General features: G+C 45.4%; 1 protein-coding gene across 1 annotated transcript in view; it reads left to right on the forward strand.

Annotated features, from left to right (window-relative positions):
* The first annotated feature begins 4,246 nt into the window (after nt 1-4,246).
* The window catches only part of LOC147627446 (protein CANDIDATE G PROTEIN-COUPLED RECEPTOR 2-like), a 63,588-nt gene continuing 42,456 nt past the window's right edge, over nt 4,247-25,378 (forward strand). Inside the window, exons 1-2 of the mRNA XM_086814336.1 lie at nt 4,247-4,735; nt 19,105-19,296. Of these exons, the coding sequence (XP_086670462.1) occupies nt 4,439-4,735; nt 19,105-19,296 (489 nt within the window). The 5' untranslated portion in view covers nt 4,247-4,438. The remainder of the gene's footprint in view (nt 4,736-19,104; nt 19,297-25,378) is intronic.

The following is a 25,378-nucleotide window of genomic DNA, read 5'->3' on the forward strand; positions in this document are numbered from 1 at the left end:
CACTTGTACTTCGTGACTTTCATTGATGATTACTCAAGGCATGCATGGGTATATCCACTGAAGGCAAAGTCCGAAGTGTTTTTGTGCTTCAAACAGTTTTTTCTTATGGCTGAAAATGTATCCAATTGTACTGTGGGCACCCTCCGTACTGATCGAGGGGGGGAGTACATGTCTAAAGAGTTTGATGCATTTCTGGCTAGTCGTGGGATAAAACACCAATGTACAGTGCCGTATACCCCTCAGCAAAATGGTGTTGCTGAGAGGAAGAACAGGTCACTTATGGAGATGGCACGATGTATGGTCAAGAGCCAAGCTTTGCCACATGCGTTTTGGCTTGAGGCTGTCATGTGTGCTGCATATGTACTCGACAGGTGTCCCACTAAGGCCTTGCAGTCTATTACTCCATACGAAGCTTGGCATGGCAGGAAGCCTTCTATTGGTCACTTGCGTGTCTTTGGTTGCTTGGCCTATGCTTTAGTGCCTATGCAACAACGCAGAAAATTGGATGATAAGGCTGTCAAATGCATTTTTGTTGGTTATAGTGCTGAGAGCAAGGGTTACAGATTGTATCATCCGCAGTCAAAGCGTATCTTGATTAGTTGAGATGTTGTTTTTGTGGAAGATGCTGTGCAGCCCTTGTTATCATGTACCAAAGAGACAGGTGTAAGCTCACGTGATGTATTTGATACGTTGTTGCCTCTCTTTACAGGTGGGAATTCAAATGTAAGTCCTAATGAGGCAAATATTCAGCCTATGCAGATTTCAAACGACATCATAGATCAGCTTATTTCTGATGCAGATTTACAGGATGTAATTCATGAGGATAGGGCTGAAAATGAGCAGGCTAGAGGTATGCCTAAATGGCTGGTGCAAACCTTGCGTGATAGTAAGATTGATGCACCTATTACTAGTCGTACTCGTTCAGGTTTTCAGCATGCCTCTTATGCATCAGATTGTTATGCTTTGGCTGTGTCTAGTATGTGTGAAGAGGAAGAACCTCTTTCATTTGATGAGGCACAAAATTCAGAAAATTGGTTGGCTGCAATGCAAAGTGAATATGATGCTATAATGAAGAATGGTACATGGTCTTTGTGTGATTTGCCTATTGGTAAAAAGGCCATTGGATGTAAGTGGGTTTTTAAATTGAAACGAAAGCCAGATGGTAGTGTTGATCGCTATAAGGCTAGACTTGTTGCAAAGGGTTATGCTCAAGAAAAGGGCATTGATTTTGATGAGACCTTTGCTCCCACTTGTCGTATGACTACCATTCGTAGCATTTGTGCATTGGCAGCTCATAATGGTTGGAATGTACATCAGTTGGACATAAAGACTGCGTTCTTGAATGGAGATTTGCATGAGGAGGTGTATGTATCGCAGCCTCGTGGTTTTGTTCAAAGAGGGCAGGAAAACAAAGTGTGCAGGTTGAAAAAGGCTTTATATGGTTTAAAGCAAGCTCCACGAGCTTGGTATGAAAAGATACATGCATATTTGACTGCACATGGGTTTCAGAATAGTCCAACAGAAAGCACTTTGTATGTTAAACGTGTGGATGGTGTACATCTAATCATTGCTCTCTATGTCGATGACATGCTGCTCACAGGACCAAATGAGAGTCATATTGCTGATTTTAAGGCTGATTTGAATGCCTCTTTTGAAATGTCAGATTTGGGGCATTTGCATCATTATTTGGGGATACAGTTTAAGCAGTGTGATGGAGGTATTGCTTTGTGTCAGACAAAGTATATTGAGACATTGTTGCGGAGATTTGGCCTTGAAGACTGCAAGCCTATTGCTACTCCAATGGAGACAGGTTTGAAGTTGAGTCTTCATGATGCTGGAGATCACTTTGATGTCACACTCTATCAGACAGCTGTTGGTTGCCTCATTTATGTATGCATTACGAGGCCGGACATTCAGTTTGCAGTCTCACAGGTGAGCAGGTTTATGCATAGCCCAGGGTCTCAGCATTGGAAGGCAGTTAAACGCATCTTTCGCTACTTGAGTGGCACCATACATCTTGGGTTGTTTTATCCCAAGGGGGGATCGTTGCCGCCAGATTTACATGCTTTTTCGGACTCAGATTGGGCTGGTTGCTATGACACAAGAGTGTCCACAAGTGGTTTTTGTTTCATGCTCGGTAGCTCATGCATATCTTGGTTGAGCAAGAAGCAACCTACTGTGGCCACTTCTAGTTGTGAAGCTGAGTACAGGGCAGCTTTCACAGCTACGGTTGAGTGTGTGTGGCTCAGACGGCTTATGGCTGACTTGGGTGTTGGACAGGAGTCTGCCACCTCTATCTTCACTGACAGTCAGAGCGCATTGGCAGTTGCGAAAAACCCAGTTTTTCATGCTCACACAAAGCACATTGAGGTGCATTATCACTATGTCAGGGAGAGACTCTCAGCAGGAGAGATCAGCTTGGCCTATGTGCCAACACAAGACAACCTCGCCGATCTTTTCACAAAGGCGCTTCCTCGTGAGAAGTTCGAAGCTTTCCGCAAAGCTTTGGGCTTGCTCCCCTTTGTGGATTGATCTACTTCGGGCATGGCACTCCCCTATACATGAGTGCCAGCTCTCGTTCACACCATCACTCCCAGGGGGGATTTGTTGCCATATATATAGGCAGTGATGTGTGTGAACACACTTAGGACCGCCGGGGCACTTTTTCCCTCTTTAGGAGGGTTTTTTCCCCCGGCTTGTATATACGCCCATCCTTCTAGGGCTAACTTATCTTTGTACATTGACACAATCTAATACACTTGGTGTTGTGTGCATTCTTGCTTCTTCTTCTCCAAGCTTTGTGTGCTTTCCTGCAACCCTAATTCCAACAAAATAAAAGAAGGTGGGCAATTATATTGAAGCAATATTTCAAAAGGCATGTGTTGAAAATATATTGAGAATGTAGGCTTGTATATGGATTACTTTTGTTATACTCTCATATCCAGATCATCAACCCCCCTCCTCCACCCATATCTGTGAGAGGGAATGGCTTAACTCATTTTTACCAAAGAATTTAATGTTAGTGTAGAAACTAAGAAATTCCAATCATGTGTGAAATCGAGGAAGATAAACTAAGGTGGCCGAGGGCCCTTCAGATTCTTGTGAGCGATTTACTTGAAGGATGGTACAACGATAGAGACGAGGAGGAATACCCACCTGACCAATTGCGTGAAGCCGCACCAATAATCAAAAGGGATTTACTTGAAGGATGGTACTTGAATTGTGAGCGATTTACTTGAAGGATGGTATAGTGATGGAGACGAGGAGGAATACCTACTTGACCAATCGCGTGAAGCCGCACCAATAATCAAAAGGGATTTACTTGCCTACGATTCATGATAAGGTAATCATGTCATAATCACTTATCGTACAAAATCCGTCAAGATTGGGTCTCTTGAAGGAGCCAAATAAACATAAGGGCATAAAGATATGGAATGTTCCCAATGCAACTTAAACTTATGAATTAGTCAAGGCTTGAGCAACTCGCAAAGAAGATAAGTAGGCTATTATTGTGAGGGTAGAGCCCTCATTGAGGATTTATACAAGCCAAACCACAACCAAAAACCCAAAACATGGCATCATACTCTACTAGTTGATTCATAGGAATTCTTTTCTCTTGTCATGAAGACCTTCATGTTCTTCATGTTGTGTATTTAGTCTCATAGGTCATTTTGTTCTTCATGTTGCATATTTAGTCTCATACGCCATTTTGTTCTTCATGGTCTTCGTGTTGTGTATTTAGTCTCATATGCCATTTTGGCCTTTTAAAGGCATTAATATAACTCTCTTTCATGGTCTTCATGTTGTGTATTTAGTCTCATAGGTCATTTTGGCTTTTCAAATGCTTTAATATAGCGCTCTCTCTCTCTCTCTCTCTCTCTCTCTCTCTCACACACACACACACACACACACACACACACACACACACACACACACACACACACAAGGCAAATAGAAAACTTTTTGCAATGGAAAAGCTCGAATGTGATAACCTTGCAAACCAAAATCGATCGACCCTCAGCCTCCGATTATTATAATTGATATATTCCGTGATGACGGTGCAACCTATTCGATAGACTAGTAGGGTTTTTGTTATCTTTTTCCCTTTTAGGTGTTTCTTAAAAGTATTGATTTTGCTCAAGACCTCTCATGGTGTAAATGGCCAGTGTAAGCTAGAGAAAAAAGCCATTTATGTTATATTACTTTTTTTTTTCGATATAAAAAATATATATTGCGACGTTTCCTTAGCGGCTATCCCAACTGAAACTTTAGGGGACTTCACTTTACGGAAAAGTACAGATAGAGTCTTTGGCGCGCGCGCGGGCATAGAGAGAGATACAGAGATTGACTGGTTCTTCCGTTTCACGCAAAATTTCTTCGATTACATTGGCGGGTGCGGGCGCTTGATGACAGGCACACCTGCAATCGACGGCTGGAGATGAGCGGCGCCATGGGGATTTCGATCTCGCCCGTCTATTTTAGCGGAGCTCCGGACATAGCGCCAGACATAAGCAAGCACGGGGGCAGCTGCTGGAATTTGGTGCGATCCAGGCACCATGGCCTTTGGTACAACTTCTTTGCGGCATTGCCTGTGGTCCTCTTCCTCGCTTTCCTGCTCTTGCGATCTCGGAAGAGCGTCCAGAAGCTTCTACACGGCCGATCCTATGTCATGACTACCTACTATGCTTTCCTCTGGGCCGTCGCTTTCCTTAACCTCGTCTGGTTCCTTCTCCAGGTTTGATATCTCTCTGCAGCATTAGGATTGTGACCTGGAGGTTTTTTTTGCAAGAAGTTTCTCTCTCTGTGGGTGTATGTATTTGTTTGGGGGGTTTTGTAGTAGTTTCTTTGGGCTACGTACTTTAATCTAGGCCCTTTTTGTCAAGATGTCAGTATCCATGTATGGTATCAAGCACAAGTATCCGTACATTGCACTGAGCATGCCACATGCATCCATACGTTGCATCAAGTATGCCACTTGCATCCATATATTGCCAAAAGGATGCCGCTTTTGCATCCGACATTGCAACAAGCATGCAACACACATCCGTATATTGCATCAAACATGTAGTTGGAAAGCTCCCACCATTAGGTCTTTTTCACTTACCTTTTTGAAGAGATCAGTATGTCACATGTATTCATCCACTGCATCAATCATGCAGAATTGGGCCATTCAATATGTCACATGGATCCATCTTTTGCATCACTAGGGTCGGGGGTTATCAGATATTGTTATTTCATTGACATTTATCCATCTATTCATCAAGCATTGTCATGCTGTATCACGATTCATACTATAACTAGGATTGTCTCGAACATCTACTAGCAACTACCATGTGATCTTGCGGGGCAGAAAGATGACCATCATCGTGGGAAAGAGTTGTCCATAGCTCAGATGCTTGCTCTCTTTTGTTGTGGTTTGCACGCTACTTGGATCAAGCCTTTCCCATCCTACATTATCTCGAGAGACCTGAGCATCCTGCACGTGGACGTATTGCATGGACAAATGCAAGAACCTGAAGCTGTACACTGCATTTTTGTGATCCCTAGTCCAGGAACAAGTTGTGAGTTTACTGCCAGGGTTGGTTAGGTAGAGTTGTGTGAGTTTCCCACCATATCATATCATGCTAGTTTGGCATTGATATTGCAACCTAGAGCGGTACAGGCGTTGCGAGCGCTTATTAGGCATTTCCGGGCACTGAAAACTCTGGGTAGGGCGGTTAAGAGTCTGTCCAATCAAGGCTAGACCTTAATTGTGGGCCACAAACTGATGCTCGCAATAACATATGTTGTCGGGCCAACCAGCCGACCCCAATGACCTGGTCATGTAGGTCGACCAGCCAAAGAGGAACCCCCATGCGTATATAACAGCAGTCTGGCTCCTAATTGCTTCCTATATAGTGAACATCAGTGTCATGGCCCTGTGAAAATGGAGCAGGACAAGTGTGGGCATGGTGGTTGCAGAGTCAGAATATTTTATGATTCACATGGGGGGTGCCCGGACAGAGTTTAAGATGTGTGGACATCCCTAGGTGTGAAGGGGGGAACTAAAAACATTAAACTTTAATGTTTAATAAAGTTTGCCCCTAGGCCTTAGTGGCACTAGGAACTTATTAAAGTTTGGGGCCCTAGGGATTAATTTGGGGGAGGAGTGTTTCTCTCTCCTCTCTCTCTCTCTTCCCTTTTTGGGGAGTCGTGTAGCAAAAGTGGAAGAGTTTTCTCTAGCGCATGAAGAGAAGCGTGGAAAAAGCATAGAAGCTCCAGGCGGCTGCAAAAGACCAGTTTGTTGCTGTTTTCTGTGGGCTGTGAGCTGTAACAGGCCGTACAGCAGCCGTACAGTGCTGTACGACTGCTGGTTTTGCTGTGGACAGAGGAGCGCAGGGTTGTGGGACTTTTTCACTGCTGGACTGGCTGCGCAGAGGACCTGTACAGGCTGTACAGTCAGTTTTTCAGCAAGTACATATTGTACGGCTGCCGTACAGTGTACGGGCAGCAAGGTACAGCAAGTACAGTTGCTGCAGAGGTGCTGACAGGTGCTGGACAGGCCTGGTTACTCAAATTCAGGCGACCAGAATCAGGACAGCCGACTGTTTGTGCAAGTACAACTCTTGGCACGTATCCCGAGGCGGTACAGACGGGTACTGTGCTGATTTTCAGATCTGTATTTTCAAGGACAGCATAAGAGTGAACATCAGGAGGAGGATACAGGCAAGTACAAGCACACGTGTGAAGCAGGGTTGTGGATACAAGTGCCTGCAAGTACAGATTGGTGCTGTTGCTTCCTCCAGTGTTGTTTCACGAGCTGAACTTGGTAAGCTCTGTTTCTGTTCATCTATCTCTCTTTCTACTACTTGATGTCTGTTGCAGATATGTGTTATCTGGCCCCTTGTGAAAGGAGGGGTATGGCAGATTGACAAGGGTTGAGACAGAGTTTGGACAGCACATGTATGTTTGAGCTGAGAAGATGTATCATGCACTTGAGTTATGCCAGATGTATGCCCATGGCTGGCCTGCTTAGTGATCTTGGCTGATCAGAGGGAGGCACAGTGTGTTGTTTGAAGACACAGATCTGTGTGCATAGATCCTCTGTGCTGAGAAGGATTTGTGGGCCGTCAGATTGGACTTACAGGTGTAAACTCTTGGCTGGTCTTTGTGTTGTACTCAGCCATTCATTTTATTATAATTGAATAAAGAAATACCGCAAGGGGCGCCAAGCTTTGGGGCCAACAGGTGTCGCTGTGTTATCAGATTTGGACACTCTAGCTCCAATCTGTGTTTTGTTTCTCATCTAGACTACAAGTGGACGGGTGATTGCTTCTACCGCACTCTGGTTTTCTATCAGAGGCCGGTTTCAAGGTTCCGTCCCCGGGACCAATCATCAACTTTCTGAAGGGGGTGAGCTCGTGGTTGCTTTGAAGAAAGCCATCGCTGAAAATTCAGCAATCATGTCTGATACAGAGGAAGAGTACTTCTATCATGAAGAAGAAGATCAAGAGACTTCTCCTGAAAGAGATGTATCTGAGGATATTTTTGCAGGAGAACAGGCTGCAGATGTTGAGCCTTATGAGGATGTAACACAGCCAGAAGATGTGCATGGTAAAGAGGATGATGATGCTCGGTTCAAAGATCGCTTGGCTAGTGTTATGGATACTTTTATGCAGCTCACTCAGAGCGAGAGATTTGCTGAATTTATGAGATCTCGCACAGAGCCCCAGAAAAAGAAGAAGAAGGTTCGCTCGAAGAATCTTCCACAGGGTCATAGTGGTGCCATCCCACAGGAACCATCTTTTGGCCAGTTTCCGAATATGCAGCATGCTTATGGTGCAAACTCTCAGAGTTCCTTCTATGGACAGCCACCTATTCCTCAGCAGAACATGCATCCAGGTTATTTTGGTGGTGGCTCGGTGTTTCAATCCATGACTGGGGGTTATCCTCAGGGAGGCATGGGTATGTATGGGCCTTTTGGAGCCAATTTTCAGCCTGGCATGCAAGGGAATATGTATGGTGGTATGCAGTCCGGTATGGCTGGAAATATGTTTGCAGGCATGCAACCTGGGATGCAAGGCAATATGTTTGGTGGCATGCAGCCAGGTATGCATAATGGAATGTATGGAAACATGGCTGGAATGTATGGTATGCCTGGCATGGGAATGGGAAATGTTGACCCAATGATGGGTATGAATGTTGGGGGCAGCAATCTTACGAAACCACTTCCATATGATAATCTAACGCCTATGGGAAAGGCGAAGGATTACAAGGAAGGGGGAGCTGCAGTAAAGTTTGACACTTTCAGTGGGGCCAAGGATAAATTTAAGGCACTTACCTTTTTACAGCAGTTTGATGCTGCTTTTTCTGGTGCGAATTACACAGAGTCCTCTAAGGTGAGGAAAGCTGCCACTTTTCTCAAGGGCAATGCTTTGCAGTGGTGGTCTACTCTTCTTTTGCAGGGCATAGCACCCACCACATGGGTCCAATTCAAACAGGTTTTCTCTTCCGTATGGCTCACATCTACATTTGAGGTGGATGTTTTGACCGCATGGCACAAGCTGGATGCTTCAAAGTGTGATAGTTTGGAGGATTATAACAAGAAGTTTTGGGAAGCTCTACTCCCAGTGACTTCTTATCGTGCCGTGCCATTATCTGAGCAGGTAGAGAAGTATTGTTGTGGGCTGCCCAAGGAGGTACGAGATTATTGTATAAAGACAAGAGTAACGAACATGTCACAGATGATTGAAAATGCTATGACAGCTAATGCGTTACTCACAGGTGGTTCATCTGGATTTAAAGGCAGTAAGAAATTGAGCAAGAAAGCTGAAAAATTTGGGCATGCTTCTCGTGATGCTAAAGGGTCTTCAGAGACAAAGTATAAGAAGTTGCCAATGCCCAAGAGGACTTCTGAGGAAAGACAGGCTTTGAGAGATGCTCAAAAGTGTTTTTACTGTACTGAAGAGGGGCATATGTCATTCAATTGTCCCAAAAGGACGTCCAAAAAGGACCCTGACAATAAAGGAGAGCCCAAGCCAAAGAAACCAAAGCCTTCTGTAGGCTTAGTTCCTGATCTAGTGGGGGAGCAGCTAGGTGGTGAAGCTACAGAGTTGTGCAGGGCATGGGGCAAAGTGAGAGATCAGAATGCTTTGATCTTCTTTGACACAGGTGCTAGAGCCAACTTCATTTCACCAGATTTGGCTAGCCGATTGGGGATTCGCGCAGAGGAGATGGGGCAGTTACATGAGGCAAATATGGCTTGTCCAGGGTATGCAGAACCCGTTACTCCTATTATTGGGAAGCTTCGGCTTCATTTACAGGGTTATGTGGACAGCGAGGAGTTCTTCATCATGCCTTTGGATGGCTGTGATGTTTTGTTGGGGATGCCATGGTGCCACAGGGTACATGCGGTGGTGGATACTTACAATAGGAAAATTACTTTGACTCATAGAGGGAAAGAGCATGTATTGGATGTAAAACTCAAAGGGGAATCTGTTCCTATTGTATCCGCTTCGGCGATTTCATCAGTAATGAAAAAGCATCTTTCCGCGTACTTGATTTATGTAAAGGATGCACAGGATGATGAGTCTAAGTCTAATTTGTCAATGTTAGATAAGGACAGGGCTGATTTCTTAAGTGGGTTTCAAGACTGTTTTTCCGAGTCATTGCCAGGAGAATTACCTCCTGAGAGGCCAGAAGATCATGCCATAGATCTGATTCCTGGTAGTACTCCACCGAATAGACCGCCGTACCGTGTTAGTGCAGCCCAACAGGAAGAGATTATGAGTCAGGTGCAGGAGCTTCTAAATAAGGGGTTGATTCAGCCTAGCTCATCACCCTTTTGCTCACCTGTGCTCTTAGTGCAGAAGAAGGATGGTTCTTGGCGCATGTGTATAGATTACAGGGCGCTGAATAAGAATACCATCAAGAATCGATTCCCCATACCGAGGATCGATGACATCTTGGACCGCTTACAGGGCTCCACAGTTTTTAGTCGTATTGACTTGAAAAGCGGGTATCATCAGATACGCATTAGACCCGAGGATGTGCATAAGACAGCATTCCGAACCACGTTTGGGTTGTATGAGTTCTTGGTTATGCCCTTTGGTTTGACAAATGCGCCTGCCACATTTAACAGAATGATGGACAGGATTTTCAGGCCTCATAGAGAGTTTGTGGGCACATTCTTTGATGATATGATTGTGCATTCACGAACTGAGGAAGAGCATAGAAGGCATTTGGCCATTGTGTTTGCAGAACTCAGAAACCATAGGTTGGTTGTTAATGGCAAGAAGAGTGAGTTCTTTTTGCAAGAGATACATTTCTTGGGACATATTGTGTCTGGTCATGGAGTCCGTATGGATCCAGCAAAGGTGGAAGCAATACTTAATTGGCCAGCTTTGAGGACCGTGCATGATGTACGCAGCTTTTTAGGATTGTGTTCCTATTACAGGCGTTACATACGGCACTTTGCTGAAATTGCTTCGCCTCTTCATGCTTTGACGAAGAAAGCAACTCCGTTTAGATGGGCTGATCGGGAAATTACAGCATTCAAAAAGCTCAAAGAAAAGCTTACTTCGGACCCAGTATTGGTGTTACCGGACCTCCGAAAGGCTTTTGTTGTCCAGTGTGATGCATGTGGAAGTAGCATATGTGCAGCTCTCATGCAAGAGGGACATGTTATAGCCTATGAGAGTAGAGTTTTGCAAGATGCTGAGAAGCATTTGCAGGTGTATGAGAAAGAGATGTTGGCTGTAATTCACGCTCTTTCTACATGGAAACACTACTTGCTTGGGGCTGATTTTACTGTACAGACAGATCATCAGACCTTGCGTTACTTCCTCACGCAGACTAAGCTTTCAGAGAAGCATATGCGTTGGGCAAACTTTTTGTCAATGTTTCACTTCCAGATTGTGCATGTGGAAGGCAAAAAGAATGTAGTGGCAGATGCTTTGTCACGCAAGCCACAGGTCTCTGCAGTTTCACTTGCTTATCATCATGAGCTTGATGAAATGAAAGAGCAGTACGCCCATGATGAGGATTTTGAAAGGTTGTATGATCAGATATCTGAGGGTCAGCGGCATGAGCATTACACTCTCAGAGATGGGTTTTTATTGATGCATGGCAGACTGTGTGTTACCAGGCCATTGCGACTCAAGGTTATGATTGAAAGTCATGCTCCACCGTATGCAGGTCATAGAGGTATTGACGCCACGGTAAAAGCAGTGGAGACTTTCTTTTATTGGCCAACCTTGAGAAGAGATGTTGATGCCTTTGTGAGGCAATGCATCGTATGTCAGAAGGTAAAGTTTGACCGTCAGAAGACACCTGGGTTATTACAGCCTTTACCTATTCCGGATAGACCTTGGGAGAGCATTGCCATGGATTTTGTATTTGATCTTCCACGGACACAAACGGGAAATGATGGCATCTGGACTATCATATGTAGGTTCAGTAAGCAGGCACATTTCATTCCCGTGAGGAAGACAATTAAAGTGGATCATATGGTGAAGTTGTTCATGGCGAACATCTTCAAGTATCATGGCTTGCCTACGTCTATCATTAGTGACCGTGATCCACGGATGACGAGTTTGTTTTGGAGAGGGTTGTTTGACAACATGGGTACAACTGTCAGGTTTTCATCGTCATTTCATCCACAGACAGATGGTCAGTCAGAAGAGGCTAACTCTACAGTGTTGGATCTTCTCAAGTGTTATGTGTCAGAGCACAAGCAACAATGGGAAAAGTATCTTCCTTTGGTGGAGTTTGCATATAACAACACTGTACATAGCTCGACAGGCAAGGCGTCTTTTGAGATTGTGGAAGGAGGGAAGAAGGTACCACCCATTTTGCATACAAAGGATAAGATCTTTGAGGCTGATCAGTATGTGGAGAGCTTGGATGAAGCTTATCAGAGAGTTAAGTTGGCCCTCCAGAAAACTCAGCAGAAGCAAAAGAAAGCCGCAGACCGTCACAGACGTGATTTACAGTTTGCATTGGGTGATTGGGTTCTTTTGCGCTTTGAAAAGGCTAGACTCAAGAAGATGAAGGGTAAAGAGCGCTTATTCCCTAAATTGAGCATGCGATATTATGGGCCTTTTCAGGTTTTGGAAAAGATTGGTGAGGTAACCTATCGTTTGAAGTTACCAGATCACTGGAGGATTCACAATGCTTTTCACGTGAGTCTTCTTAGACCTTTCCGTGGGGATGTGCCTGAGGATGTATCAGATGAGGCTCAGCCGGAAGTTGAGGAACTTGATGAGGTTCTGATTCTAGAGCAGATACTGGCACATAAAGAAAGGAAGGTACGAGGTAAAGTTTCCCGTCACTATCTTGTGAAGTTCAAGAACTATTCACCGATGGATGCGAAGTGGATGGAGGAAGGTGACTTAACAAATTCACCTCAGGTTTTGCAGCTTTATCTCGATGCCTTTGAGTTAGAGCCGACTCTTATTGTGGCTCATTCAGGTTCAGCAGAGCATGGGTCTGGAGCATTACCTGATGCTCAAGAGGGGGGTAGCACCTCCACTCCCTTGATACAGACAGGCTCAGATGACATCTAGAGGTCGCTTGGTGCAGATTTTCTCTCACCCGAAGGTACTGAGGCTGACAGTACATCTGTTTATGGGACTTCTATGATATATGTGTACTAGTCACATGGAGATTTTTGTGGATATGTATGGTTCACAGTGGTATACAACTTGGACTATTACTATGCCATTGGTTTGCAGTGAATATTGATACATGTGTATGGCTTAGAGAGATTGGGACGCTGATCTTGCCATATTGTATATTTCACTTTGGATATTTTGATGCATCACCAGAATGCAATCGAGGACGCTTGCCATTTTTCAAGAGGGGGGTATGTCATGGCCCTGTGAAAATGGAGCAGGACAAGTGTGGGCATGGTGGTTGCAGAGGCAGAATATTTTATGATTCACATGGGGGGTGCCCGGACAAAGTTTAAGATGTGTGGACATCCCTAGGTGTGAAGGGGGGAACTAAAAACATTAAACTTTAATGTTTAATAAAGTTTGCCCCTAGGCCTTAGTGGCCCTAGGAACTTATTAAAGTTTGGGGCCCTAGGGATTAATTTGGGGGAGGAGTGTTTCTCTCTCCTCTCTCTCTCTCTTCCCTTTTTGGGGAGTCGTGTAGCAAAAGTGGAAGAGTTTTCTCTAGCGCATGAAGAGAAGCGTGGAAAAAGCATAGAAGCTCCAGGCGGCTGCAAAAGACCAGTTTGTTGCTGTTTTCTGTGGGCTGTGAGCTGTAACAGGCCGTACAGCAGCCGTACAGTGCTGTACGACTGCTGGTTTTGCTGTGGACAGAGGAGCGCAGGGTTGTGGGACTTTTTCACTGCTGGACTGGCTGCGCAGAGGACCTGTACAGGCTGTACAGTCAGTTTTTCAGCAAGTACATATTGTACGGCTGCCGTACAGTGTACGGGCAGCAAGTTACAGCAAGTACAGTTGCTGCAGAGGTGCTGACAGGTGCTGGACAGGTGCTGGACAGGCCTGGTTACTCAAATTCAGGCGACCAGAATCAGGACAGCCGACTGTTTGTGCAAGTACAACTCCTGGCACGTATCCCGAGGCGGTACAGACGGGTACTGTGCTGATTTTCAGATCTGTATTTTCAAGGACAGCATAAGAGTGAACATCAGGAGGAGGATACAGGCAAGTACAAGCACACGTGTGAAGCAGGGTTGTGGATACAAGTGCCTGCAAGTACAGATTGGTGCTGTTGCTTCCTCCAGTGTTGTTTCACGAGCTGAACTTGGTAAGCTCTGTTTCTGTTCATCTATCTCTCTTTCTACTGCTTGATGTCTGTTGCAGATATGTGTTATCTGGCCCCTTGTGAGAGGAGGGGTATGGCAGATTGACAAGGGTTGAGACAGAGTTTGGACAGCACATGTATGTTTGAGCTGAGAAGATGTATCATGCACTTGAGTTATGCCAGATGTATGCCCATGGCTGGCCTGCTTAGTGATCTTGGCTGATCAGAGGGAGGCACAGTGTGTTGTTTGAAGACACAGATCTGTGTGCATAGATCCTTTGTGCTGAGAAGGATTTGTGGGCCGTCAGATTGGACTTACAGGTGTAAACTCTTGGCTGGTCTTTGTGTTGTACTCAGCCATTCATTTTATTATAATTGAATAAAGAAATACCGCAAGGGGCGCCAAGCTTTGGGGCCAACAGGTGTCGCTGTGTTATCAGATTTGGGCACTCTAGCTCCAATCTGTGTTTTGTTTCTCATCTAGACTACAAGTGGACGGGTGATTGCTTCTACCGCACTCTGGTTTTCTATCAGAGGCCGGTTTCAATCAGAGTTGCACATCATAAAGCATTGGGTTATCAGCTTACCTGACCATGCAGGACACACACACCACCTCGGCAATAACGTGAAAAGGTGCTTTTTAGTAAAAGTTCAAACTTTAAATGCTGTTAATTTGCATTCTTGGTTACGTCAATTTGAAGCTTATTTTGTGGTCATGTCTAGGTTGGATAGGGAGAAAGTTCTTGCAAATGGTCATGTTACGTGTGATGTGTGCACATGGTGGCATGATTGGTCTGTGCCAACATCGATGTTTCAACCCCACAGATCTCCTAAATGCAAAACACGAGTGATTAGTACAAACCCCCTAAGAGGGGTGCAAGCTAGCTCACCACCCAATCGTAGGTTCGTGTCCACAAACCTCTCTCGAGCCAGAGGCTAAGGCTCCAATCCCACGAACCATGCTAGTGGTATATCACCAACACCTGCGTGGTGCCTCAGCCTTCGGCATGAACTTCCATGATCCATTGAATCTAATCATGTTTCTAATGTTATCTTGGTCCATCTCAGACCACAGAGTGAATCACTCTTTGTGAACATTAATAACCCCAGTCTCACTTATATAGTTTCTATTGTTGCTATAAATAACTGTCTAGTCATAAATAGCGAGTATACTTGGTATTATTAACCATGAGCCTTAGCCGGTTGTATCAGCTTGCTTCCTCTAATCCCGGACTTCCCTAACCTTGTTGGAGCCAGCCACGTGTCCACGATCTCCTTGGTACGCTGCTTTTGCTCGCCCCCGAACGGTTTCGGAGTAATATTGGGGCCTAAAGCTGAAGCCAAGGTATCCATACCCGAGAAAGTAGAGAGGGTAGTGGTCAATAGAGTGATGGAGTTCTGCAAAGCTTGCATCTGGGCTGCGATTTGTGCTTGACATTCCGTCGAAGAAGCTTCGAGAGCTATGAACTCTTGGAAATCTGATTTTGACACAAAATCGTCAAAAAGATCGGCATCGGTACCTTCCGTAGCCGGCAAGTCTTCGCGTTCCACAAGGGGCTCCAACTCTGATTCTTGGGTCGACATCGTGAAGAGGGTACGTGGAGAGAAAATTCGATCTTTGCACAACAAGAGTGCGAGTGAACTTGAGAGCTTGAGAGCTTGAAAACTTGAGAGATGTGTGGCAAGAAGCCCACTTAAGGGGGTTTATAAAGGTTTCCAAAAAAACTAAAAGCTCCCAAAAGCTATCTTTAGCTTTTGCTTTTGTGTTTATATATATATATATATATATATATATATATATGGATATATATATTCTAGGTTCTTAAAAAAAAAATAAAACACCTTTGAAACCTTGGAGGAGGGGTCTTTTAAACTTAAAAAAAAAAAATTTAAACTCAAAAAAGCGAAAGTCCAAAAAAAAAACGTGTGCTTTCTCCTTTTTTTTTTCTCCTCCCGGTTTAGCCTGCCGGCGTGCTGGCTATCGTCACCTTCGCCGTCATTAGCTGTCCTGCCAGCGTCGCCTATAGTTGGAGGCCACGGCTGTGTGCGCTAGCCGTTACCTGCGCTGGGCCGCCTGCCAACATAGAACTGGCTGCCTACAGGGGCCTGGTTGGGGCGCCTGCGTAGGCCTCGGCTGGCCTGGGCGCTGCCCGCCTGGCGTAGACGTTGCCTGGGTTGGCTACGCAGGCCTGGCCGCCTGGCTTGGCAGGCCTGGCCGCCTAGTCATGCAGGCCTTAGGTCGCCTGGCTGCGCGCCTGCCTACGCGGCCTTGGGCGCCCGCCAACAGGGCCTCTTTCGACCAGTATGCACATTCGCCACAGCAACACGTCAACCAGCACTACTCTCGCTCTCTCTCTCTCTTACGTGTTCGCGATCAACCAAAAAAACATCGTGCTTTTTCTGTTTTCTCTCTCTACGTTCATGCGACTGCAGAAACGAGTCTCTCCTCTTCTTTGCAAAGCAAACGACCCTACCATCTACCATCCCCATCAACATGGGTTTCTTTGATGAAGAAAAAACACATACTGAATATGAAAACAACAGTATGCACAGAAAAACAGCAAGCTTTTTAACACATATCTTTCTTCGACCTCTTCTTCTCTACCTACCGACTTACTCGTTCACGAGGTATGCTCTGATACCACTGTCGAATCCCCACGGATCCCCTCGTGATCGTTCTTGGTTCGAGACTCGAATCCTGCAAACAAAGCAAACAAACAAACAAGGGGGTGTAGGCCTGACTCACCTCCCAACCATGACAGCCGTGGGCAAAGCCCAGAGACTTGGCTGTCCCCACCGACCCACGAGCTGAGTTAACTAGGATGACGTACCGACCAATCTCCTCCTCGCGACATCCCATACCGCCACGAAGCTGCCCTCGTGGGCCTCGAGATTGCTGCCGGCCTTGGCTGCGTAAAGCTAGTGCACGTCTGCACTAGATCTAGGCTCCAAGACCATAGAGCTCTCACAAACTCGCGAGACTCTCTATATCCCAATAACTAACCTTGGCCACCCTTTTATAGGCTCTTGGCCGGTCATCGCCCGTCCATACTTGGGTGCCCGCCCGTTAGTATATCCCTAACTCAGCTCGTCAATCAGCCTGCCTAGCTCCAAGCTTCCCCAAGCCTCGAAACTAGTCTTGCGTGTGTGTAGCGCACGGTAGATACACACTGTGCACATGACAACCTGGAGGTGGACACCGATGTTTCATTTTCTTCAGGCAGGGAGGAGATTGGAGGACTCTCCGCAACGGATACATGGGAGTGGATTCTAGATAGTGGTGCTTCCAGGCACATGACTCCTTCCCGTTCCGGTTTACAAGATCTTTGCAAGTTTTCTGGTCACATTCTTACTGGGGATACATCCCCTATCCCAGTTCACAGCGAGGGCAGGATGGAGATAGTTCCTGATGGCAGAGGGGGGAAGCATTCCTCCCAGGTGTTGTATGTTCCGTCACTTGGTTTTCATCTGTTGTCAGTGCATTAGGTTTGCAAGACTGGCATACGGGTGGAGTTTGGTGAGCACTTTGTTGCTCTTCGGGACAAAGCAACAGGCCAGGTAGTTTGGGAAGGCGGAGTGGAGAATGGAGTTTACAAGCTTTCAGCACTCTCTCTCTCAGGTCCTCAGGTTTGTGATGAGTGGCAGTTTGGTAATGGCCACTTAAGTGTGGATACGCTGCAGGTGCAGGCTTTCCGGGACCAGATGGTGGATAGCTTGCCAGTAGATGGCAGCAGTTGGCAGGAACTCTCCAGTATTGATGTTGGTAGTTCTTGTGTTCGTCAGTCAGAGGAAACTGAACAGGTAACTTATGCTCTGATGTCTCGTAGTATTCGGGACAAAGAAACTCCTGTAGATGAGGATGTTCTTTCCACGGGGACCTTTTTGAAAGCCAGGCAGGTGGCAGTTGATTACTTGCAGAAGGAGGTGGTTTCTCCAGGCTTTGTGGTTCCGGATTCAGAGGGGGTGGTTGACAGGTTTCAGAAGGCCTTGCGTGGTCTTCAACATGTTTCCAGGATTTGTTTTTGCACCGTAACAAGTGTTGATCCTTGTGAGCAGTGTGATGCCTCTTTGACTCAGAAGCAGAATGGTCCATTGATCTGGTTGATGGACACCAGATTGGACGGGAGCTTCCTGATGAGGCAGTTGAGCTCATGGTTGCGGATGACTCTTTGGGAGGCAGGATTGCGTTTCCTGTGGTTTCTGCGGCATGCGAAGGATCATGGACTCTTTTACACAGGAAGGGGATTGTTGGATGGAGTCCGACTCCATGGTTGGAGTGACTCAGTTTGGGGAGGAGATCCGGACACGAGGAGATCTACTTTAGGCCCAGGAGCAGTTTTACGGAGCAGTAAGAGATAGTCATCTTTTGCCTTGTCGAGGACAGAGGCAGAGTACCGGGCTGTTTGCGATGCTGCTTGTGAGGTGGTGAGGATGCAGAGGTTGCATTGCAGGTTTGGGATTCCACTGGAGGAACCCATGGTCATCCAGAGGCACTTTTGTTCGTGGTTGCTGATGACATCTTGCTAGAGTTCTGTTCGACGGAGGATAGTACGGTGGACCTCTTCATGAAGTCGCTATCTCAGGATTTGCTCAGGCGGCACCCTAGCTCCCTGTGGTTGGTTTCACAGCCAGGAGCTGAGAGGGGGTGTTGGAAGTCATCTCCTGTCTATTTTTATACACCAGGTGTGGGTGTGCCCGCCCTTATGAGGTGTTTTCTCATTTTTTCCCGCATGGTGACAAGTTGGCTCATGTGCAACATCGTATAGTATTAGTACCTTTTAGGATGACATTTGTTGTACGCGATGACCCCATTGTAATCATCGGTCTAGGATAAGTCAGGCACGAGCTACGTAGGTCATTCTTAGCCTTAGACAGATAGTCAGTCAGTCAGTCCAATTCCCTTAACCCACTTGACGAGACGCATTCATGCATGTAGAGTCAGTAGAAACCTTAGGGTTTGCATTAGAAAGCACTCTGCATATCACATATCATTCATCCATTGCATATAGTTCATTGTAGAAGCCTTGAAATAGCATCTGGCAGCCTTAGAATATTTATTAGGATTTATTTGGCATTTTTCCCATAATTTCCAGCATTTAATACTATTTATCCATCATCTACAAGTCGTATAGCATTTAATATTCAGTCGGCCAGCATAACATTTTCTGGTTTGCAAATGCATGGTAAGATGAGCCTTGGTTGGTTGAACATGATCTTGTTGGATTCCACCACATTCCTTGTCTGCGGCACAACACTTTTAGGGGCCAGATTGTTTTTAGGTATTTGAAAAGTTAAAATTTTGGCAAATCTGTGTGTTCAAATGTTTATTTAATGCATATGTTGTTGCAGGTATGGCCACCCAAGAGTGGCCGCACAACAATGTGGGACTTCCTTTCACTAGTTGTGAGCTTCGGGATAGTAATGTTGGAAGTGAGTGTGGTGGTATTTCTTTCTCAAGGCTATGTTGTTAGTGGCTCAGATGCCTTGATGCGGACACTTATTTTCTCAAGCCTTGTTGCTACGGCTGATACTTTCATCAAGGTACAATTGCAAGAGTTATTTTAAGTTTGTTGTGAGCTAGTTTCCTTGTGGCTGTGTCATGTGGGCAAGGTAATTCACAATTGCTCTATAGCATGCTAGTTAGTCTATATCTCATCTAGACAGATACTGAGTTGTATATCATTTCATTTCATTTCATTTTTCATTTTCCATGATGTTTATGAGATGGACACATTGTATTCACAGGTTTTGTCTCATAGGCCCATTGGTCTCTAGTAGATGTTAACATATCTTTCTTTCTTTCTTTCTTTCTATGCTTTTGTGTTATGACTAGATCTGAGAGTTTTTGTATTGGTGTATAATATCATATGGTTGCATTAATGTGTTTTGCACTATGTTTACCACATAAAAAACATAGTAAACCATGGATTCCCATTTCAGGCAAGGAATTGCTTCTGTTTTGATCTGTGCTAATCTCCAGAGGCGCCATTATGCAAGTTAGAGAAGGAGCAAATCGAACTATTATCAACACTCTTTAAATGATTGTATATGAGCAATCAGCTCCACGCCATTCTCATGACATGCTCTGTAGTTTTGCAACTGGAAAGGAAGAGGAGGGTCAGAAGATTCATGGGTTCCAATGTCCTCAATTCAAAAGGTTTGGCATGTCAAATGGAGGAGCAAGTTGTGACATCTTCCTTGTGCCCCTCCACCTTAGTCAATTCGTTCAGCACTGTGTTCACAGAGTTTTTCCTAATAGGTTGCTTTGTGAGCTAGACTTTTCTAGACCTCTTGAAGAGTTGCCTTAGCTTTCAAAAGAGGAAAAAAAAGCAGCTGTCATTGCGTTTGGATGCTTGAACCTGACTTGCTTTCACTTCACCTATATAAAGGTAGGTCAAAGGGTCCTCCTTGATCATTCAGATGCAGAGATTCCCAAGCCAAGACCAAGCAAGGGCTATAGAAGCAAGACCAAGGGTAGCATCAACCAGGGCATCTGGTCACTAGAGAAGCTTCCCACTTCCTTGGTGCCCTTTTTCCTGCCTTGCATGTTCCTGTAAGATCCCTTCCGAAGGGAATCTCAAATATGTAAGAGTATGTGTTATTAATCATCCTTTCCAATTAATTTTCTAGAGAGAGAAAATGAGCCTAGAGAGTGATTCAGGTGAATAAACTCCTTTTACGGTTTTCGAGCTGGACTTTGTTAGAGCCGTATTTTTAGACTTATGGATTTTACGAAAACCATATACAGTATTATATTTGGGATAAGATTGGAAATTGGGTGTCCGGATGCAGATTAGGGTCATTTAACCTCTTTGAGTTCCAGATATTTAGAGAGCACTGGAAAAGACGGAACTCAAATCTGAGCCTCTAAACTTGGCCGGCCCTTGGGAAAAAAAATTCTTGGACTCGGGAAGGGACAAATGTGAAGGGGCTAGAAGTCTAAGGGCAAGAAATGTGTTCTTTAATGTGTGTTGTTAGGGCCTCAGCCCTAACAGGGAACAATGTGCAAAGAAAACAGAGAGAAAGAAAAGGAAGGTTTCCATTGAAGCTTCTTGCTTAGAGAAAACGAGATACATTCCTGTGATATCCCGGGGTGTGAGGTGAGTGCCCAAAAGGCATAAGGTAGGTGAACAGGGGCTAACCCTGGCATGCCTGGCTCTGACATTCGGGCGGCGCTGCTCCGGCTTAGGCGGCAGGGTGGCTATCTGGGTGCGGCTGTTTGGCGGCTGTCCGGCCTGTGGCCAACACTTGGCACACCCAGTGGGTTGGATTTCCAATTCGACGACTTGAACCCACGAGCATAGGGTCATGCCAGTGTCGTGCACATAACATGTATCTAGTGTAAGTACAGCGCAACCATTTTATGGCAACATGCCAGGGTTGGGAACGCATCAAATACAATGCCATCCACCCATGATCATATAGTATGAAAACATAAAACCATGTCTTCACAAGTATGTACATAATCCATTGGCATGGAGTAGACACAGTGTAGGCATAACACTGTTGATCGAAAAGACATGTCGATGAAGCTCAAGCATCTGCTACATGCTCATGTACCATAAATGGGACAACACCTCGAGCTCGACTTGATGAACATGGCACATCATCTCCGAAGAAATCTGCTAAATAGCACAAGAGTGTGTGCATAAGCAACCAATTAAGCACTCTATCCACATCTTCATCATGCTTTGTAGGCTCAACGAGAACCCTCAATCCATGCTCTACTGCATCCTGCATACAAGCATAATCTGCATAATCCACATCACCGAGCTCCTTTGGTTTCGTGGCTTCTAGACAAATATCCCCTTTTAGCAAGGTGTCAAAACAAGCTGCATCCACCTTTGCAAAGCTATCACGATGGATAGGCACTCCGTCATTGGCAAGCAACATGTCAAACCAGTCTATGTCATCATCTTGACTGAAACTAGAAATTGGATTTTTTTGACCATCTGCACCATGAGGGAAACCTGATGCAAGGTTAGAGACATTCAAGGGAATCACCTGGCTCTTCCGGCCTTTATCCTCCTTCCATGCTCCTGCAACCCTCACCATAACCATCCCATCATCATGGCCAGAAATACCATCTGGATCATCCGAATCTCCCCTGCTCAACATCCGAGCATAGACTGCATACTGGGGATCCACCTGCTTATCCATCCAAGGGGCCTTAGCATGTGAGGGCTTCTCCGGGCTCTCGCAGCCACTCTGCTCCTCCCCAACCTCACCCTTGTTCCGATGCATTGGAGCATCTTGGAGATCGTCCTTCTGTGCTTTCCTGCATATATATCGGAGGATTCTTGACATGTGAGGGCATTCCCGGGCTCTCTCGGCCACACAGCTCCTCCACTGCCTCACCCTCTACCTCATCCATGGGTGCATGTTGCAACCTGTCCTGCTCATCTATCTGAGCATTTGGGAAATCTCCTTGCTGGTTGTCTTTGTCTTTTGTTCTTCCTTCTGCCATCATGGCAATCTCGGAGGTAACATCATTCCTCCGCTCATAATCTTGAGCTAGCATATGAACCCTGCTGGGCCCATCTTCAACTGTATCATCCAAAACTTGCAACTTGCCATTAAGCAGCACAGAAACCTCAGTATAGGCAGCAGACTCCAGGTTCTCTGACATCCGTACATCACTTGGCATCCTGGCCGCAGTATCCACTTCCTCAGCTACAGCTATGTCAGCTTCAAAAACTGCCCCTTGACTACTAGAAGTAGTACTGTCTTTATGTGAACCTTCAGAATTATCATTGCAGTCAGCTGAAGGTACAGCCTGTGTATCCTCAAGATAAACAGTCTGCCTATGTGAGGTTGCCCGTCCAAAAATGGGAGGTGGCACCCGGGGTTGTTTAGGTAAAGACTGCCTACGACGACCAATTGTCAGATAATCAGTCTCTCCACCATTCAAGTAAAATGGAAGTGGGGGTGAAGTCAACCGCTGTCCTTGGGATCCGCGGATATCCCAGCTCTACCAACCATTGTCCATGTAACCAGCATTGATATCTGAAGAGAATTGTGCAGCCACCATGCTTGCACATCTCCCATATGCATGGATCAGAGAGGCTGCCACAGAACGACCTTGATCATACCCGGCTGAGACAATGTCAAGGTGCAGCTAATTACATATCTTCAATCTTCTTGCTACCCTGCAGGCTTGCAAAATGCAGATAAGTGTAACATCATCTACTAGTGTCACATGCTGGTCATGCATTCATGCATTCATCTGTACAACCGGAAAGCTTTGTCTTCATGGCCCTGTTCAACATGTGCCGAGAGCATTGCATTACGCGACACCACATCATGTTGGGACAAGGCACCAAAGACATCCTCAGCTACTGTGATGGCTCCACACTTGCAGTACATGCTCACAAGGGAATTACCAACTAAGACATCTGATGCAAGGTGCTTCATCCGCACATCGGAATGTAATGCCTGTCCGATTCTGAGAGATTTCACTTTGGTTGATTGTCCCTCCACAACAAGAGCTTCTTTCTTGTCTGCAAGCACCCCACATGCCTGAAGGGAAATCACAACTGTAAGCTGGTTTACATGCGCACCTTCCAATATGCCAGAACTTGAAGATGATGATGCCACCTATGAAGCAAAGATGCAGAGTTTGATGGAGGGATTAATGGAACGCGCGAAGGACTCACGTTTTCCACAAAACTTCAAAGCCGATTCTAAACCACGGAAGCAAGAGTCTGAGAAGAAAGCTAAGCCTCAACATTCGGCTCCCATCTACCCCAATTTTCAACCATACCCTGATTCTTTTTCTTCTTTTCCCCTACCTATCCATGGAAACCCTTTTAATACTTCTCACCTTGGTTACTTTGGCGGAGGCTCTGTCTTTCATTCCATGACGCAACATGGGCATGACTGGGAGCTATGGTATGCAACCAGGTATGAATGGATGTATGTATGGAGGTATGCTAGGAGGTATGTATGGAACTTTTGGTGGTGGTGGTGGAAGTGCTTTTGGTATGCCTGGTATGGGAGGTGGTATGATGGGCATGGGATCTAATGTTGTGGGCAGTTCTTTTCTCAAACCACATCCCTATGATAATCTTGTTTCGGGCGAAAAGCTAAAAGATTATAATAAGGGTGGTGCTGTAGTAAAGTTTGATACTTGCAGTGGTGCAAAGGATCGTTTGAAGGCTCTCACCTTCATTCAACAGATTGATATGGCATTTTCTGGTGGTAACTTCACAAAGGCATCTAAGGTACGAAAGGCAGCTTCTTTCCTAAAGGGTAATGCCCTTCAATGGTGGTCGACACTTCTTCATGAGGGAATAGCACCTAGCACTTGGGTGGAGTTCAAGTAAATCTTCTCTTCTTTATGGTTGACACCGACTTTTGAGGTGGATGTTATGACAGCTTGGCATCGATTAGATTCTAGAGATTGTAGCAATTTGGAAGAATATAACAAGAAATTTTGGGATGCTCTGCTACCGGTCACATCCTTTAGGCCCGTGTCACTAGTTGAGCAAGTAGAGACATATTGTTGTGGGTTACCCAAAGCTTCGTGACTATTGTATTAAAACAAAGGTCATTAATATGACTGAGATGATAGAAAATGCTCAGACTGGATATGCCATGCTTACTGGTCAGATGTCAGGATTCAAGGATCAACGTCTCTTTTCCAAGAAAGCATCAAAAGAAGCAAAGGAGTCAAAGGAGACCAAAAACAGTGAACTCGAGAGAAGGGGCAATCCAAGAAGAGAAAATTTCAGCCCTTACTTCAAAGGACAGATGAAGAAAAGAAAGAGCTTATAGCTGGCAACAAACGTTTCTCGTGGAGAAGAGGGACATCGGTACTATAGGTGTCTGAAGAGAGCACTTAAAAACGCAGATGACTCACAAGAAGAGCCTAAAGCAAAGAAACAGAAACCGTTTGCTGGACTAGTACCTGACTTGATAGGGATGAAGCAAGGGGATGCATCTTCAGAGTTGTGTAGAGCATGGGGAAGACTTCGAGATCAGCAGGTTTTGATCTTTTTCGATCCAGGGGCTCGTGCAAACTTCATCACCCCCGAGCTTGCGGCAAAGTTGGGCATCAAACCAGAGGAGATGGGTGTGTTGCATGAGGCTACTTTGGCTTGTCTTGGACATTTGGTTGAGGTTACACCAATCATTGGGAAACTGCGTCTCAGTGTGCAGACTTACATGGACCGAGAGGATGATTTTTTCATTATGCCTTTGGAAGGTTGTGATGTTTTGTTGGGTATGCCTTGGTGCCATAAGGTTAAAGCGGTAGTAGATACTTTCAACAAGAAAATCTCTCTCACTCACAAGAATAAGGAACATACTCTTGATGTAAAGCTTAAAGGGGAATCTATTCCTGCAGTATCGGCTTCGGCCATTTCTCATTTAATAAAGAAACATCTTTCTGTTTACTTAGTGTTTGTTAAAGAGAATCGGGATACCACAGATTCTAACCTGTTTAAGTTGGACAAGGAAAGATTGGACTTTCTCAAAAGTTTTCAAGATTGTTTTTCAGAGGCTTTGCCAGGGGAGTTGTCGCCTGCTAGGCCTGAGGATCATGGGATTGATTTGATTCCTGGAAGTTCACCACCGAATAAGCCACCCTTTAGGGTGAGTGCAGCCTGACATGAAGAGTTTA

Source organism: Cibotium barometz, chromosome 20 (assembly GCF_041138505.1).
Source record: "Cibotium barometz isolate CiBa-2024 chromosome 20, ASM4113850v1, whole genome shotgun sequence".
Lineage (NCBI taxonomy): Eukaryota > Viridiplantae > Streptophyta > Polypodiopsida > Cyatheales > Cibotiaceae > Cibotium > Cibotium barometz.